At 37.7% G+C, this 20636-nt stretch overlaps 1 protein-coding gene across 1 annotated transcript in view; it reads left to right on the top strand.

Moving 5' to 3' along the window:
* LOC128706080 (organic cation transporter protein-like) overlaps positions 1-18244 on the top strand; it is a 254773-nt gene extending 236529 nt beyond the window's left edge. Inside the window, exons 11-12 of the mRNA XM_070104211.1 lie at positions 8602-8738; positions 17723-18244. Of these exons, the coding sequence (XP_069960312.1) occupies positions 8602-8738; positions 17723-17840 (255 nt within the window). The 3' untranslated portion in view covers positions 17841-18244. The remainder of the gene's footprint in view (positions 1-8601; positions 8739-17722) is intronic.
* Positions 18245-20636: the final 2392 nt, after the last annotated feature.

Here is a 20636-nt window from a genome sequence, read left to right as displayed (position 1 = left end):
CCAGTGTGTGTATTCCTAGACTATGGAAGACGTGGACATCCAAGGACACTTCAGCTTCTATCAAGTCACCGATTAATCATTGTGGTCAGGTTGACACAGCAAACTCAAGCCATAAACATCAGCCATATGTACAGTGTACCCTTCATGGTCATTGACCCTGAGGTTAAGCTTAGTAGGTCAGTAGTGTCTGACTCGTTTATTGCTGACTTAAGCATAACAAAAACTCAGCTGTTTATAGCAGTACAGTGTTTTTTAAGCATTCTAAGTGTGGTGCTGGAATTTTCAGTATACCATTAAAATGGCTTGTTTGAAAGCTAAGTTCCAGTCTTTAAAGACTAAGATTACACAGTTAGAAAATCTAATTTCAGTCTGTATAGGATTAACTCAAGATACAAACATAGATTTTGATGATCTTGAGGTCAAATTTGAATTACTTACACAATGTCTGGAAATAATTAATTCAGACTATACACATTATGAAAATAAATTTCTTGAATCAGATCCATCTGAGGATGAAATTAAAAATGTTTTGGATACTTTTAGTAATCAACAATTAAGGTGGACAGGAGTACAGGCTATCTACCACAAAACTCTGTCAAAGACACCTACTGTAACTAGTGGTCAAACACCTGTTACACCTGTAACAACAACAAGTGTCCCATTACCAAGCTTACCTACATTGTCATTACCTATTTTCCAAGGTCATAATTATGAAGAATTCATTAGTGGTTTTCAATCCATAGTAAATTCACGAACTGACATAGATGAGATTGCTAAGTTCAATTATCTTAAATGTCTTGTGAAGGGAGAACCCTATGAACTGATTAAGTCATTTCCGGTAGTTAAAGGTAATTATCAAATAGCCTTACATGTCTTAGCAGACAAATACTTTGATGCTGACAAGGCCAGAGTTAGACATGCAGTCTTAATATCAAGTTTGAAGCCACACAATCATTGTTTTTCAGACTTACAAGCATTTAGAATCACATTAGAGAATAGTCTCAGATCTTTAGGTGCTAAATATGACGTAAGGCAATGTGATTGGTTTATCAGTGGTATTGTACAAGATAAGTTGTCACCACAAACTATTGAATGATTAAATATTATGTTCAATAAATGCTATTTCACTTGTGAAGAAATTAGCAATGGTTTACAAACAATAGTTTCATGCATGCAAGCAATGAGACAAGATGAAAAATCCACAAATCCAGTGGATAATAAACCTTCAACTCAGTTTAAAAAGAGTATACCTACTCTCACTAAACCATAGAATGGGAAATCCCATATAGGCATTTATCAAGCTGTGAATACAACAGACAGTAAACAAACTGTCACACATAAACGTACTCCAAATTGTGTACTTTGTGATGGAACACATTGGGCACAGTATTGTAGTCAATACACATCAATGGAGGCACGTAAACAACGTGTTCATCAGCTGAAAAGGTGCATCAAGTGTTTAGGTGAACACAAGGGAGGAAAATGCTCACTGAAGAAGTGCAAGGGTATGCATCATACAGCATTATGCCCAAATACTTTTGCTTAACAGCAGCAGACTTCCACAGAATCAGGAAGTCAACAAGCAACAGCATTAAATGTGAGAGATAAGTTTAAAGCAACTGCTCTCCCGATAGCTCGAGTTGAGTTATCTAATAAATTACACAAAACCAATGTGCTAACACTATTTGAAGAACAGTGTTGCAGAAACTGAATAAACAACCCTATGCCAAAATACAGTTAGATATAGCTAGTTTTTTCCACAATTCTGGTGAACAGACATATGACCTAGCCAGAACCACTGTTGGTTTAGGAAACAGGAAAAAGACAGTAGAAACTGTGGTAGTAGATGATTTGCCTAAGTCTGTGCAGATCCAGGGATTAAAAGAAACAGTTGCAGCACTGAAAGCAGCTAAGGTCAAGTTAGCCTGTCCTGACTTACAGACGGACACAATTAGTCCAATTGATTTAATCATTGGAAGTGATTATTATCACTGTTTTGTGCAAAATATAGTAAGTAAACATGATGTTCACTTGCTGAAAACAGCAGGAGGCCACATGATATGTGGTCACATTCCCTCTCAAAGTGGGAAAGAAGCCGATATTGATTCAGTGGAAAATGTACTAGTTACGAGAATAACCACTGATCATGTACCACAGCAAAAATTATCATTACTGGAAGAAATGAATGAACCAGTTGATAAGTTGTGGGATTTAGATGCGATAGGTATTGATGTAAATAAACCAAGCCCACAAGAGTCTCAGACTTATAACCAATATTTGGACACTGTCAACTATAAAGACGGACAGTATTTGGTTAGGTTACCATGGAAATTAAATCCACCACATCTGCCTAGCAATTATCGCATGGCTTTCGGACAAATGAAAGCACAAGTACATGAGCTCAGGAAGAATCCAGAGCTACTGACTGTTTATGATAATATCATACAAGAACAGTTGGACAATAAATTCATTGAGGAAATAGTCGAAGATAAGTTGAAGACAGAAGCTCATTATCTCCCGCACCACTGAGTCAGAAAAGATTCTGAAACCACTCCACTACGTGTTGTATATAATTGCAGCGCACGTGCAAATAAAGATGTAGCAAGTCTTAATGACTGTCTGATGACCAGACCCTCACTAACTGAGAAGCTTGGAGACGTGCTTATGAAATTTCACACAAACCCATATGCCTACACGGCTGATATTTCCAAAGCTTTCTTAAGAGTAAGACTACAAGAAATAGATAGAGATTATACTCGATTCTTGTGGCCTGAAAATCCACATGATCCTCAAAGTCCTGTGAAAGCTTATCATTTCAAATCAGTATTATTTGGTGCAATATCCTCTCCATTCTTACTAGAAGCTACTCAAAATACACATTTGAAGAAATCTGAAAGTCCCTTCAAAGAAATCTTAAAGAAAATTTTCTATGCGGACAATCTTCAAGGTACTGTGAATAAAGAGGAGGATTTGAAATCCTTATACAGAGAAGCTAACAAGGAGATGAAGGAAGCAAATGTGCCTCTAAGGATGTGGAATACAAATTCAATGCAATTAAGGGAACTTATCAAAGAAGATTTCAGTGAAGCTGAAATTCCTGATTGCAACAATATGCTGGGACTTAATTGGAACACACAGGAAGATACTTTGAATCTCAAAAAGATAAACAATAAATCATGCAGTACACTCACTAAACGTAGTTTACTGTCAGAGGTATCACAATGTTTTGATCCTCTAAGACTCGTCTCACCAATTACCATAAAGGGTAAAATGCTTATGCAAGATGCATGGAAGCTCAAAATTGGATGGGATGAGAACTTGCCTCTAGAAATGAGTCAAGCATGGGATGAAATATCCAAGGAGTTTAAACAACTTCATCAAATTCAATTTCCCAGACAAATAGGTCAAGAGGGAAACAAGTACACATTACATGTGTTCTGTGATGCATCAACCAGAGGTTATGGCGCTGTAGCTTACATGAGTAATGCTAAAGGAAGTACACTAATTACTTCAAATGCCAGGGTAGCACCCTTGAAGGTCAGAACAGTACCACAATTGGAACTGAAAGCACTCTGTTTAGGTACAAAATTAGCTGTCTATCTGAACAAAGTACTTGATCATCTCATTATTGAAAAAAACCGTGATCTGGAGTGATAATGAAGCAGTTCTCCAGTGGTTAAGAAATAATAAGAGTAAGCTGGTGTATGTACAGAATAGAGTAGCAGAAATAAAAGAGATGCAGAGAGATTATCTCTTTCTCCACGTCTCTACTGAAGCGAATCCAGCTGACATGTTGTCACGTGGTGTCCCACTCAAGAAATTTGAGGATAATAAATTATGGCTCCACAGACCGAACTGGCTCTCTAATGAAAATAACTGGCCTCAGCAGAAAGCTCACATTGTGCCAGAAGAACAGTCTGCTTGAACACAGCAGAAATAAATTGTGTAAATACTGCAGACACAACAGAAATAGTCATTGATGGATCTAAATACTCATCTTTTGGTAAACTCTTAAGAGTTACACCTCTTGTCTTTAAATTCATTAAAGGAATAAAACCTAATTATGAAAGTCTTGAACCCATTAAATACTGGGTGAAACTAATACAGAAAGATGTTTTCTCTACAGAATATAAATTTCTAGAAACACAAGATAAATCCCCAAAGAAACCTGTTATGATTAATTCTTTAGGGCTTTATCTCGACTCAGAAAAGATTGTAAGATGTCGAGGAAGAATTCGTAATTCTTCACTACCTAAAGAAGCAATATATCCAATATTGATCCCCAAGAATCATTGGCTAATCAAACTGATTGTTCAAAACTCCCACAGTAACGTGTTACATGGTGGGGTAGCTGACACACTTTGTCATATACAAGAATCCTACTGTATACCTCAAGATAGACAAAGTGTGAAAAAACAAATAAAGGACTGTATTACTTGTCGTCACTACGATATGCGAGTATGTTACTATCCAGGTCCACCTCCATATCCCTCTGAAAGAGTTTGTCATATCACTCCATTTGAGGTGACAGGTGTAGATTACACTGGACCAACAATTTTAACCAAAACAATTTACAAAGTTCCCATCAAGGTGTACATCTGTTTGTTCATTTGTGCTACAACTAGAGCAGTACATCTACAAGCAGCCACTGACATGTCTTCTGAAACCTTTATCAAATTATTCAGAAGGTTTGTAGCCAGAAGGGCATGTCCCAGACTGATGATTTCAGATAATGCAACGAACTTTGTTTCTGGTGCTGCTTATATAAGCAAGATCTTTGATCAAGCAGAAGTACAACAGATGCTGAATCAAAGCAGTTGTCGTTGGAGATACATTCCTCCTAAATCTCCATGGCACGACGGATTTTATGAAAGAATAATCGGCATTGTAAAACATTGTTTAAGGAAGACTCTTCATTGTCAAAGAATCGACTTAGAAGAATTCCGTACAGTTGTGACTGAAATAGAAAATAGAGTCAACAACAGGCCTCTAACTTATGTTACCGATGGTCTGGACAATTTAGAAGTGTTAAGTCCATCTCATTTACTCCATGGCAGAAGGCTCGAACCTGTTCCTCCCATGAATGATAAAGAAATCATAAAGGATCCTACTTATTTTGAACCTGAGCAGCTCAGACGTAAATTCAAACACCTTAATAAAGTGATTGAATGTTGGGAGAAAATTTGGCGAGAAGACTATCTCACCTCATTGAGAGAACACTTCTATGGAGCTGGTGTTCCTGAAAATCATAAGTCCTTAAGACCTGGTGACATAGTGATTATTGACAATGATGGTCCGAGGTCCCAATGGCCACTTGGAAAAATTGTGACCATATATCCTGATGCAAATAGAATCATCAGGACGGTTGATGTTTTGAGCAAAGCTGTAGTGAATAAGCGGACAATAAATAAACTAGTACCGTTAGAATTACACAGTGTTGAAAACAAAATTAGTGATTCTCCAGAAACCACACAGACTAAAGCTGTTCAGAAAAGACAAGCAGCAGTGGTGGCGAGTGAGAAAATCAAATTAATGTTAAGTGATGAATAGTTCACCTGCAGCGAACCTCCGCCACCCCCCAGTGTGGAGAAATTTTCTCCAGAAGGGGGGTATCAGTCCCCTTCAACCCCCTTCAGCCCCCTTCAGCCCCCTTCAGCCCCCTTCAGCCCCTTCAACCCCTTTCAGCCCTGAGGGACCCAGCCCTCTCAGAAGGGGCAAATATCTTGTTTACTGCTACAATGAGTAATTGATCCCAGATGCAGTACCAGTATGCGACATGGCTCGATGCTCCTTGCGGTCTTGTGTTGCAAAGTGTAGCTTAATAAGAGACAGTCCATCTCTTACCTTAGCAGGACAATTAAGAAAAATCCTACTCCCACTTTATTACCATAGTACAGATAGTGGACATTGTTGTCTATGCTTAAGACAGGAAGATTTAAACATTCTGCTTTGTTTCATCGAGGAAGTGGCAAGGAAGCAAAACTACTATGTCAGCTTTTCCTTTGTGCAAGGGGCAGTAACGGCGTGGGGCATTGTGGCGTCTTCAGATTACTTTTGACTCTACTGAGAGTGACACTGAAGCCAGGATAACCAACAAAGAACGATCTTTGCGTTAGTGTGAACAAAATGTCTCATAAAACACAATAAACACTTAAAAGAAGTGTGATCAGCTTCTTTAGTGATAAGATTGTGAACAATAAAGACAAATCTTGTGGAACATAGTGTACCAGTGTGTGTATTCCTAGACTATGGAAGAAGTGGACATCCAAGGACACTTCAGCTTCTATCAAGTCATCGATATCTGTCGAAGGTGTGAAAAACACCATAGCTCACGCTACAAGAGCAAGGGAGGTTATGAATTTCTTGTAGTACAGGGGCTGTGCAGTTCTTGAGTCGCAAGGAGTTTTTAATCAACCTATAGTCGGCAGTAAGGTGCAGACTTTTGAGTCCAAACAAGTATGTAATTTGTCAGCAATCAGTGAATGAAATATGCTGACATAACACCCCCTAGGGGTAATTTATAATCTTACAAATTATGATCTATTCCAGCCCGTTGAGAGATGATCATGACAACAATTCAAGATCTCGTCTGCAGGGGCGGTTGTGTAGACGATTTGCTGTCTTTTATCAGCTAAGTGTTCCCTATATTTAAATTTATAAATTATATCTTAGTTGGTAAACCCATTTCTCAACACCTCTCCTAAATGCATCTCTTAACTGGAGATCCCTTGAAAGGCCCCCTAAGACTGAAGAAAAATACCCCGCTCCCCTGGGTTCCACGTCTGCCCTCTTAACTACACAATTCCAATCCCTCCCCCACAATTGCCATGGATGGTAACATGCGTAGGAAGTACACAAATTCTTCACGCATAATATCCGTCATCGCTTTCGCATCACTTTCAGCTGGAGCATATAGACACACAAACACCACCTTCTTACCCATCCACCAACCTTCCACATGCAATACTCTCCCCCTCCCCTCTTCACTCCTGTGCTAAAACAAATGAGCTCACCTCCCTGATCAACATACCCACTCCCCCTTTCAACCACTCAGATGGCAATACAAAAGCTTGGTAACCAGACACCACTAATTCACGACCAAGCTTAAAATTATGTTCCTGCACAAAAGCCACATCTACCTTATATCTGTTCAAAAAGACTCTAAAGCACTCAGGTTTCACGTGATCACACAAGCCATTTATATTTATAGTTACACACCTGAGGCTGGCTTAAGGTTTCCCTCCCTGCTGCCTTTGAAGGGACTTGAGCTAGAATTCATCACGGCCACGCTAGCTGGAGATTTGTCTGTGAAAACTTCCATTTGTGGTCACGGTAGTGCATATGCTAACCTTCCTATAATGTAGAAATATACCTAGTTTGATGAATCTTCTTGTGGCTAGCTGGCCCATTGGCTAACGCAATGGTCTGAAGTTCTGAGACTCTCTTATCGCGGGTTCTATCATCGTCCATGGTATAGTTTGTTTGCAATTGTGTCATTACGATTTCGTGAGTCATACTTACCTCTTCCTTTACATATGTGATAACTTGCAACTGCTTCTCCTAATATGCTTCATTTCTTCATTGCTGATGTTTACCTGCACTACAAACTTATGCCTCACTCTGCACTATTTTAGTCGCCTGGATGGAGATACACTGGACGAAGGTTATGCAACAGTGACCAAAACACATCTCATTATAATGAATTAAAAGTGAAAAACTTATGGAAGTCATTGATCACTGCTTGATAAAGTAAAGGTGGGAATAAACCTTTCGCCAAAAATAGTGACATTTCCGAGAGTTGAAAAACTCTAAGGAATTAAATTTTAGTCAGATCTCTTGTAGATGATTAAATTGATTGATTAAGTCTGCTTTAAGACTGTTAGACCAACACTGGGTTTAACTAATGATGATAATGGTGATCACTGTATCCATCAGGAATGATCTTTACTTGATCCATTAATCATATAGATAATTCTTATTTTTTACCATTCTGGAAGTTCTGTGCTCTTAATTATTCACTTTACAGAATATATTATACTGCACAAATTTTATTGTGGTTAGGTATGTTTTTCATCCATATTTTTGATGTTTTCAGATGTCGAAAAAAATCTTATTGAATGATAATGTGTTTTTTTTTTACGTCTTCCACAAGAAGACATATACACACCATTACCGTTGCTTATATGTTACGTCTTCCACAGGATAATATATACACGCCTTTACGACTACGTTTATTTTACGTCTTCAACAGGCTGATATATACACGCCATTAATACTACTTACATTTTACGTCTTCCACAGGCTGACATATACAGGCCATTAACACTACTTACATTTTACGTCTTCGACAGGCTGATATATACACGCCATTACCACTACTTACATTTTACGTCTTCCACAGGCTGATATATACACACCATTACCACTACTTACATTTTACGTCTTCCACAGGCTGATATATACACGCCATTACCACTAATTATATTTTACGTCTTCCACAGGCTGATATATACAAGCCATTACCACTAATTATATTATACATCTTCCACAGGATGATATATACACGCCATTACCACTACTTATATTTTACGTCTTCCACAGGCTGACATATACACGCCATTACCACTACTTATATTTGGTGTGTTGTCACTAGTCTCTGGTTGTCTTACTGTCTTCCTGCCAGAGACTGTTGGCTGTGAATTACCACAAACTCTACAAGAAAGTGAAGCTTTTGGCAGGTGAGAATGTTGGTACTTTTCATATTCTGGCTTTAGAGAATTAGATTTTGAGATTAGTGAATAAGTATGGATATTCTTTAATCCCTGTTAACGGCAAAAGACAGTGATGGAAGAATTTTTGAAGATTTATGAAATAGATAATGATCTAATATACCATAAAATATTGATAAATTCTTAAAAACTGTCAGACATATATTTTACAAATCGAAAAGGATAAACAAACAAATTTAAGCAAGAATATGTTGGTTCTGCTTTACAATGGAAACTGTCTTCATGTACCTTCTCTACTTGAGAATTTTAAAATACAAGTTGTATTAAAAAATCTTTATAAGTAAAAGAACATTTGATTAAGAATTTTCCAAAAAATGCTGATGGCTTTGTTTATAAGATTCCTATGTAAAAAATGCAATAAAGATTATTATAATTAAACTGGAAAAAAAACTTGAACTAAGATCACAACAACATAAATATAACATTAGAACTGTACAAGAATCAAATGCTTTGTTTATTCTTGTGAGAGATTTAGATCTCACAATTGATTTTCAAAAGGCCAAGAAAGTTGTATCAAGCAAGTCCATTGTTGAAACACATATAATTGAATCAAAATTAATGAAAAATAGTACTGATTTTAATTAGATTATTTGTTCTGGGTTATGTAAATTACATTAATTTATATAATAATTTGAAGAATTTAAGCCATGCATGACATGATGTGTATAATTTTAACTTGACATGTATATTGACCCTCCAACCTGCTTCATACTGGGTCGGCTGTACAGTCATATGTGAGGTGATATCTCAGCCTTACAAGACTTCTGCTATTATTTTTGCACTTCCTTGATAATGTGACAAATCATGAAAGCACTAAGAAGTTCACTATCTTATCATGGTGGATGTTTTGCATACACACACATACATGGCAGGGCCAGGAGCTGTGACTCAAACCCTGCAATCACATTCACATAAACACACATGCATACACACCAGAGCCAGATATGAATATACACAGATTTTTAAGCTCTCGCCTACACAGCCGTCCCTGTAGGCGATATCTTGAAAAGCTGTTGTATGCACTCCCTAAGGGCTGTGTGAGAAAAATGCTGTGTAAGTATAATTACCCCTAGGGAGAGTTGTGTCAGTATTTCATTAACCCTTTGGCTGTTTACGGTGTATATATGCACCACTGTTTCTGATGTATTTATACACATAAATTCTAGCAGCTTCAAATCAAGCAGGAGAAAGCTTGTAGGCTCACATGTGAGAGAATGGGTCTCCATGGTCAGTGTGCACCATATCAAAAAATCGGGAAGCCAGTGGTGCATTGTGGGGATGCCATTTAGTTGTCCTTTTTCAGCATGTCTAGCGGTAAGAAATATGTGACTCCCCAGCAAATCTGGGACTCTTCTCTTTCCAAGTGATGCTCTAACACAGATGGAAGTGTCAGTGAAGATCAGTTTCATGATTTCCAAGAGTTTGAGACCAAAAGCAATGGAGGAGGAGGAGGAAGAAGAGGAGGAAGAGGAGGAGGAGGGGGAGGAAGAGAAGGAGGAGGATGAAGAGGAAGAGGAGGAGGAGACGAGGAGGAGGAGGAAGAGGAAGAGGAGAAAGAGGAAGAGGAGGAGGAGAAGAGGAGGAGGAGGAGGAAGATGAGGAGGAGGAAGAGGAGGAGGAGGAAGAGGAAAAGGAGAAGATGAGGAGGAGGAAGAGGAAGAGTAGGAGAAGTGGAGGAGGAGGAAGAGGAGGAGGAGGAGGAGGAGGAGGAATAGGAGGAGGAGAAGAGGAGGAGGAAGAGGAGGAGGAGGAGGAAGAGTAAGAGGAGGAGGAGAAGAGCAGGAGGATGAGGATTAGGAGGAGAATGAGGAAGAGAAGGAGGAGGAGGAGGAGGAGGAGGAGGAGGAGGAGGAGGAAGAAGAAGAAAAAGAAGAAGATGTAATAATATTGTTCCCTTGAAGCAAGAAAAAAACAGCTCACCCCATGACAGTGACAAGATAAGGGGAGATAACATCTGATAAGAGCTGACTTTGATGAGCGTAAAGGAGGGTGGAGCTGATAAGGAAAGTTTAGATGACCATCGCCCTCCCTTTGTTTTTGCTGGTACACAAACATTTCTGTCTGTCTATTTGTCTGTCTGCCAAGCTCTCAGAGAGAGCCACAAGACTGTGTCATCATCACGTTTACTCACATCTTCAAGCAGAGTATAGCACTTTATGTGTACCTGTGAGACAGAGATAGACAGACAGAGAGAGGGAGAGAGACAGATTGAAAGAGATAGAATGATGGAGAAAGATAATTAGATAGAATGGAGGGGAAGCAGCATCCCACCCCATAGTTCTGACAGGCGGGAGGGGGAGTGAGTAATGAGATAATATGTCATTTTGACAGCTGCTGACTCCTGACTCAAAACAATTATAAGCCACACACTGGCACACAAGACAAGGAGGAGGAGGAGGAGAAAAAGGAGAAGAAGGAGGAGGAGAAGAAGAAGGAGGAGAAGAAGAAGGAGGAGAAGAAGGAGGAGAAGAAGAAGAAGGAGGAGAAGAAGGAGGAGAAGAAGAAGGAGGAGGAGAAGAAGGAGGAGAAGAAGGAGGAGAAGAAGGAGGAGAAGAAGAAGGAGGAGAAGAAGGAGGAGAAGAAGGAGGAGAAGAAGGAGGAGAAGAAGAAGGAGAAGAAGGAGAAGAAGAAGGAGGAGAAGAAGGAGGAGAAGAAGGAGAAGAAGAAGGAGAAGAAGGAGGAGAAGAAGGAGGAGAAGGAGGAGGAGAAGGAGAAGAATACCACTACTAATAATAATATGTAATAACATGTTCCCTTGAAGCATAGAAAACAGTTCACTCCACAACAGTGACAAGATAAGGTGAGATAACATCTGATAATAGCTGACATTTGATGAGTGTAAAGGAGGGTGGAGCTGATAAGGAAAGATTAGATGCCCATCGCTCTCCCTTTGTTTTTACTGGTACACAAACATTTCTGTCTGTCTATTTGTCTGTCTGTCAAGCTCCCTGTCTATCGGTCTAGCTCTCTGTCTCAGAGAGAGCCACAAGACTGTGTCATCATGAAAGTAGGAAGGAAGGAATAATGACACACAACCATTTACCTAGGGTAACTATATAACACAACTGCCTGCTAATACTTTGAAGAAAACTGCTCAGACAAGGTATTTTGTCTTTGCACATAAAAAAAGTGCTCAAAAATGCACACACACTGGTTTTATGTGTGAGGAGTGTAAAACACCATTGTGTATGACACCATGTTTTATATGTGAGAGTGTAAAACACCATTGTGTATGACACCATATTTCAAAGAGTTCCACAAGCTGCAGAACTTCTAGGAATATGTTCAGTGACTGTACATTGGTATATATATTATAGAACAAAAGTAATAAAAATTTTTTTGTATTGTTTGTTTTCGTAAACAAGTTTTGTAAACAATATATTGATAATTATGTTTGTGTGCTTATTGTGTTGTATACAACGAGTGTATATATATACATTGCACCTTACTTTGGTCTCATAGGCCACATAAGTTATGTGAAAAAATAAAATAGTGAAAAAACAAAAAACCTTCAAATACAAGTAAACTAAAGTTTACCAGGTGAGCGGCAGTCGCCGCTGTTGCCATACGTGGCTCATTTTCTGCAAACTTCATGGCTCTATATCTCGGTAAGTACTGATGGCAAAAAAAATTTGGGGGGAATAAAACACTCAGAAAAATAATGTTAACATTTTCATAAGGAAAAATAATTTTTTTTCGAATATTTTGCAACATAGAATGACAGTTTCAGAAAGGGGCCTGCAACAGTCAAAGGGTTATTGGAATGCTGACGGAAATCTATACTTACTTGTGTTGGGCTAAGAAGCCAGCCTATAACCGAGTGAACAATAAATCTAGTGAGAAATGAACCAGCTATCTGCTGTGCAGCTGACCTATCTAATCTCATTAATTACTAGATCTACCTGGGTGTCTGCGTTGGACCCATATGTGACTCGGATATAGGGGTCATGATTGAAGCAGACATGTTATTTGAAGAATGTCGCAATACACTCCGTCAAGAAACACTCGTTGTTACACACTGTTCATCAAGTATTGTTTATCATTCACAGTCATATCACTAAAGAAGCTGTTGTCACTTCTCTGTAAGTGTCTGCTGTGTTCTTTGAGATTCTTTTATGCACACAAACGTGCGATCACTATAGTCTTCATTACAGTGTGATGCACGAGTTGCCTCGACTAAGTCTAAAAGAAATCTACCCCGCAACACGCCCAGCTGGCCTGACTTGTCCTCATGTAAAGGATTTCCTGATACAAGCAGATCTGCCTTCCTTGCTAAACTGCAACAATTTGCTACACAAATGCTTGATTTCTTGATAGGTCTCAATCATTTAGAGTTCATTATGTCCCACATGTGAATAAACTGAGGTAGAAGTTTCCCTGTACCTTTCCTGTTGCCGTACAGAGATTATTTACTCTTGTTAACTCAAATTAGTTGCAACACTTGATTTCTGCAAAGAAGTCACATGACCTATGACTGGTACACGCTGGTTAAACATATGTTTGTAATTACTTGATGTGGAAGTAAACAAGATGCTTGCCCCTTCTGAGAGGGCTAGGCCCCTCAGGGCTGAAAAAGGCTGAAGGGGGCTGATATCCCTCTCTTGGAGAAAATTTCTCCACACAGATAAGGAGGGAATCCCAGCAACAATAAGAAAATGACACAGCAGCAAAAGCCAAGTCAGACCCATGCTGTTGTAGAGTCACATCAGGAGGAAAACAACGGCTGAGGACCAGGTAATCAGACTGAGGAAGAAAGGAGGGAAGTGTTTGAGCAGGTCAACAAGAGATTTAAAGAATTAATTATAGTGGAGACAGAAAGGACCCCAAAAAGCCGGAGTGGTGGAGTACACCGTCAAGTGCTGGACACAATACTTATAACCAAGGAGGAGGTAAGGAGGCTGTTATGTGAACTAGATACTTCAAAGGCAATAAGGCCTAGCAGTATTTCTCCACAGGTCCAGAGAGAGGTAGCAACAATCTTTAACATATCTATCGAAACAGAGCGACTACCTGAGGAGTGGAAAACACCAAATGTAATCCCAATTTTTAAGAAAGGAGACGCAACATTAAACTACCAATCAGTGTCGCTAACGTGTATAGTATGCAAAATCATGGAGAAGATTACCAAGAGAAGATTACCAGGAGAGGAGTGGTGAAACACCAAGAATGGAATGAGTTTAAACATGACAACCAGCAAGGTTTCAGGGAAGGGAAATCCTCTGTCACAAACCTACTGGAGTTCTATGAGAAGGTGATGGCAGTAAGGCAAGAGAGAGGGGTGGGTAGACTGCATTTTCTTGGAATGCATGAAGCTTTTTGGAACAATTCCATGCAAGAGATTAGTGCACAAGCTGGAGAGCCAGGCAGGTATAACAGGAAGGCACTGCAATGGATCGGAGAATACCTGACAAGGAGGAAACAACGAGTCATTGTACGTGACAAGGTATCAGAGTGGGCGCCTGTGATGAGCGGGGTTCCACAAGGGTCAGTTCTGGGACTGATGTGGTTTCTCGTATATGTGAATGGCATGAGAGAAGGGATAAACTCAGAAGTCTCCCTGTTTGCGGACAATTTGAAGCTAATGATGAGAATTCAGACAGATGAAGGCCAGACAGAGAGCGAGAGAGCGAGAGAGAGAGAGAGAGAGAGAGAGAGAGAGAGAGAGAGAGAGAGAGAGAGAGAGAGAGAGAGAGAGAGAGAGAGAGAGAGAGAGAGAGAGAGACAGACAGACAGACAGACAGACAGAGGGAGGCAACACTTTCAGAACTTTACCGAGGACCCTCATCCTCAGAGAAGACAATAAACCTACCTCAGGGGAAACTCAAGGTTCTCCCCAGACCTGTTTGAATATTTTCTTCTTCTACCACCTCCTATATTTTATATTTATATGAAATTTTGTTGATAAACAGAATACATTAACTGAAAACACAAACATGAATACATTGGTACAAAATATCAAAGATTATGAATCTCCTCCAGCTCCTCTGAAGCTGGATGCGAACCAAGTATGCAACAAGCATTTCCCCTCTGGATGCCCATGCTGAGGCAGTGAAACATGAAAGTGACTGCCCTTGGATACCTGTTGGTGTCGATGAATCTGGAACCCAGTTCTTTAAGGAAACGTGTGGCATTTTTCCCCATGATCCCAAAGTCTCTGATCTCACTGAGACGAATTGATACTGTTGCCTTATGTCCCTGTACTTGCTGATCTTTTACTCCTCCCTGTGATCAGCAACTCCTGCCTGTCGCCCGACACCGTAATGAATGGAGGTGTCAGCCAGTGTCGACACACAATTATAATCCCATGCTAAGAGCTTACCATTCTTCCAAGGACAGATGGTAATCCCATCCTGGCAGTTTGCTGGGTTGTGAGTGTTGTTGGCTGCTAGTGATTAGGGCTCTCTCTCGGATGGGCATCCAGTTGCAGCAAGGGTTCTCTTAATGATGTAGTTGACGTCATTGTGTCTTACAAGCCAGCCCTTGCTTCTGGGACAGTTAAGACTATATAGATCATATTAGTCAGCCTGCACATCACTGCAAATACACATATTTTCTGTATGAATTGGAATAACAAGGCGCAGAGTCACTGCAATACGGATGGTCTTAGAGTTGAGGCATATTCTCATTGCCAGAATGGGAACTGTTTGCAGGAAGTCCCCAGAGAGAGGTGCACTCACAGCTTTGAGATGGGCAGTCTCTCAATGTCTGATGTTACAGCCCTAAGCACGTTAGCAAGCACCTTTCCAGCTATGGGGCCATCCCAACTTGACTGCAGTCCTACTCTCCATCTTACTCTTAATTCTTTCACTTTACTAGATATATTCATCAGACTTATTCCCCTACATAGCAACTATGCATGCTTTCTGCCAATCCGTAGGTACCGTACCCTCTTCCAAACATTTATTAAATAGATTAACCCACCACTTCAAAACTATATCCCTACCTACTGTTAACATTTACATTTTATCCCATCAATCCCAGCTGCTTTACCCCCTTTCATTCTACCCACTGCCTCATGCACTTCCCCCACGCTCACAACTGTCTCTTCCTCACTCCTATTAGATGTTATTTCTCCTTGTCCTAAAGATGAAATCACAGTTTCCCTATCTTCACCAACATTTAACAATTCTTCAAAATATTCCCTCCATCTTCCAGATACCTCTAACTCTCCATTTAATAATTCTCTTCACATATTTTTATCTATCAAATTCATTTGTTCCCCAGGCTTCCTCAACTTATTAATCTCACTTTTCATGTCATAATAAAGAATTTTATTAATATAATCTTAAGTAACAGTGTCTATGATTCCTTTGATATCTCTCTTTAGACTGTTTCCTGTCAACTTTCATTCTCAACACATTTGGCAGATATTATATTGAAGGTTTACAATACTGAAAAGTTGTTGTATTTAACTATTGTGGTCCACGTTGGTTTGATCATTACACAGGAATTTCACCATTTACGTGAAGAGTAAATGGAAGTTATAATCAGGAAATGTTTAACAGGGTGGTCTGTGGCCTGGTGGCAAAAGCTTTCACTTCACACGGTAAGTGTCCGGTTTCGATTCTTGGCAAGAGTTGGGACACTGAGCGTGTTTCCTTACACTGGTTGCCTATGTTCACACATCAGTAAAATAGGTACCTGGGTGTTAGTGGTCTGGTGTAGGTAGTATACTGGGACAAAATTGACTTAATTTACAGGAAATGCTTTGCATAACAAGCGGCTTACTATATAGCAGTATATCACTGATGTCACCTAGGACTGTATACCACTTACATGTACGTGAAGAAATAAATGTATTTATTTATTAATTTCATTTATTCACTACCTAAGCCTTGGTAGAAAATGTTGAACTCCTGATCCTTCATATATCTATAGCAAATGCTTGAGAATATATACCTATTGTGACTAGAGGAAAGATGAAGTAATTAAAGTCACCATTCCAGATGGACATTATTCCTCTACAAAGGTAAGTTATTAGAAGAGTTCGGCTAGAGATTAAAAGTAGAGCTATAGAGGATTTTTTATATAACAAGATATTTTCTACAACTTAGTTGCTAACCTTTGGCTTAACTCTTAGACATGACCATCTTCCACTAGTGTGTTCCACCCTCTGTAATGGTGCTCGTCATGACCAACTTCCACTAGTGTGTTTCACCCACCTGCAATGGTGTTAGTCATGACCTACTAACACTAGTGGGTCCCACCCACCTGTAATGGTGTTCTTGACTGCTGCACCTGTCCTGTGGCACCAGTATAAGTTTGAGGGACTGATCACCTCATAATTACTTCTCCACTTCTTCCACTGTCTCCAGAATATACTCTCAGTGATGGAGTGAGAAAGTTCATCGTTACTGGAAAGTTTCAGTGATAAAGAAACTTAAGATTGTTCATGTGTCTTGTTCATCAAATATTACATTCTGCAACATAAACTAAATTTGAACAATTTGGATAAATTCAGATTTTTCTTAGTGCAAGTATTAATTCCTTAGCATGTTAATGCTGCTTAATTTTTACTTAATTGACAAATTTATTATCAAGACCTTTTTCATAAGTCGAGAAAAATGTTCAGTAGTGTGGACAAGATTTTTTCTCTGAAGAAATTTTACTTGATGACAAATTAAAGGCTTCATTAAATCTGGGAAAATTATTATTAAAGATAATTATGAGAGAAATTTACAAGATCTTTGGTAGTTATTTAGTCAGTTATTTACTAGTGTTTGATGTCCCTCATTTGTCTGATGACCGAGAAGTTTTCTATAATACATTCACCCATAAAATGGACGCCATGATGCCAGTGAAGAAATCTCCATCTTAGAAATAGAGGTTTCTTTTCTTTGATCAAACCTGAATACTTTCTGTTTCCTAGGTACTGTGTCACCCTTGTAAGTTAAGTGTTTCTTAATGAATATAACAACAATTTATTGTTTCAGTGATCAGTCTATGTGGTACTTCAGGTGTTGTTCCAGTTGTACAAACACGTCAACACGTGAAGCAAATGTTGCTGCAGATGAATCACGAAATTGTAATGAGATGATTGCAAGTGACTAGCATGTCAGTCTTGTGTTATATGACTCTGATCGTGGGTTCTAACCCAGCCTGTGGTATTGTTGCTGCAGATCATGTCTGAACACAAGAAACTTATGTAAAATCTGTAATAAATCTGGGAAATATCAGTAATAAATCTGTAATTTTTTTTATAAATATTGTAGTAAATGTTGTAATGTCTTTAAGGTTTTATATGTAAGTAAAAAGACAAGATCATTAGTAGGTCAAAAAGGTCTAAATAATAATTATAATACAAAATCTATAAAAATAATGTTCTTTTTATTCATATATATATGTATGTCGTGCCGAATAGGCAGAACTTGTGATCTTGGCTTAAAAAGCAAAGCTCATCTTGCCATATAGGACAAGTGAAAATTTGTGTATGCAATAATTTCACCAAAATCATTCTGAACCTAACAAAAAAATATATTTCACTGTGTTTGTTTACATATATATATATATATATATATATATATATATATATATATATATATATATATATATATATATATATATATATATATTTATATATATATATTATATTTATATATATTATATATATATATATATATATATATATATATATATATTATATTTATATATATTATATATATATATATATATGTCGTGCCGAATAGGCAGAACTTGCGATCTTGGCTTAAATAGCAACGTTCATTTTGCCATATAGGCCAAGTGAAAATTTGTGTATGCAATAATTTTGCCAAAATCATTCTGAACCTAGCGAGAAAAAATATTTTTGATCGTGTTTGTTTAGTATTAAATTACTGTAAATGTATTTAAAATATATTTAGTTGGGTTAGGCTAAAATAAATTGCTCCTGTTATAATAAGGTTAGGTAAGTTTTCTAAGATTCTTTTGGTGCAAAATTAAAAATTTTTGCATTAACATTAATGAAAAAATATATCTTTAAACGTATAAGAGAAAGTTTCAGAAAGGACTTAATTTTTAATGAGTTCTTGCTAAATGACCAGTTTTACATATTCGGCATGACATATATATATATATATATATATATATATATATATATATATATACAGTGGACCCCCGGTTAACGAACTTTTTTCATTCCAGTAGTATGTTCAGGTGCCAGTACTGACCGAATTTTTTCCCATAAGGAATATTGTGAAGTAGATTAGTCCATTTCAGACCCCCAGACATACACGTACAAACGCACTTACTTAAATACACTTACATAATTGGTCGCATTTGGAGGTGATCGTTAAGCGGGGGTCCACTGTATATATATATATATATATATATATATATATATATATATATATATATATATATATATATATATATATATGTATATATTTGTGTTCATTACATATTCTTCTGAGTTTATTATAGCAATGATCCAACATTCTGTGTTTCCATTCTGATGGAATGGCCTGATTAAAAGAGTATTTTTTGTTTCTCAATATTTTGAATGCTTCCTTCTCCTGTATTTTAGTTTTTTCAATATGTTTCTGAAGAATAATTCTCATAAAATCATCAAAAGGACGATCTCTCATGTCAAGGAGTCTATTGGATAAAAGAGACTTGGGCAGAACTTGTTCATTTAAACAATTTTTTAAAAAAATTTAGTCAAATTTTTAACTTGTGGGTCTTGATCAGTGCAGAAGAAAACTGGGAAACAAAAGATATATTATTAGGAAAGCTTATCGAGAACATTCTGAAGAGTCGTGTGGTATACATTAATATAATAAGATCACAGTAAACAGGTGATTTCAGAATATGCAAAACAACCACTGTGAAAGAATAGAGAAATTCCAAGCGCTTTCGTGACTACTCACATTATCAAGGAACTATGAAAGTAAAGCATCCAAGGAAGGTATATAAGGGGTCTTGCCAACACCTCACTATCAGATCCCACAACAGTTAAACACCTGACATGCACCGCCCCAACTGGACAGGTCCTTCACACAACCCACCAACAAACTATTCTACCCAAGAAAATTTAAAAAATTATTATTTGTCTTGAGTATTATTAAATTCTTCCCAAATTCTATTAATTATAAATATTTATATTATTGTCAAAACTGCTTTTTATGAAACAAGATTCAATTTTATTCCTGTCGACCATGGACTTGCTTGATACTACTTTCTCAACTTTTTGAAAATCAATTGGATGGTTAAAATCTCTTACATGAATAAATAGAGCATTGGAATCTTGTCCAGTTCTAATGCTATATATATGTTGTTTTAATCTTAGTTCGAGATTTTTACCAGTATGACCATAATAAACTTTATTGCAAATTTTACAAGGAATCTTATGGACACATCCATCAGCATTTTGGTGGGAATTCTTTATCAAAAGTTTTTTTACTGTATCAAGATTTTTGAATACAACTTTAATATTAAAAGTCTTAAGAAGAGAAGGCATATCACCCAAGTTTTCATGGTAAGGGAGAACCAACATATTTTTAGTTGAATAAGGCTGGTTGTCCTTTTTTGGATTGTAAAAAGTATTTCTAGCAACTTTAAAAGATTTATCAGTTACATTTCGTGGGTATTTTCAATCATTACCTATTTCATAAATTTTGGATATTTCCTCATCTATGAACTCAGGACTACAAATTCGTAAAGCTCTCAAAAACATTGATGAGAAAACAGACAGTTTGACTCTAGCTTGATGCAAAGAATAATAGTGGGCATAGGAACAGTTATTTGTAGGTTTTCTGTAAATTTTTAATTTGAATTCATTATTACTCTTAATAATTAAAACATCTAGAAAAGGCAATGAGTTATTTTCTTTAAACTCAACGGTAAAGTTTA

Source organism: Cherax quadricarinatus, chromosome 89, assembly GCF_038502225.1.
Source record: "Cherax quadricarinatus isolate ZL_2023a chromosome 89, ASM3850222v1, whole genome shotgun sequence".
NCBI lineage: Eukaryota > Metazoa > Arthropoda > Malacostraca > Decapoda > Parastacidae > Cherax > Cherax quadricarinatus.
Note: the sequence above shows the minus strand (reverse complement) of the source record. Positions and strands in the feature narration are given on the sequence as shown.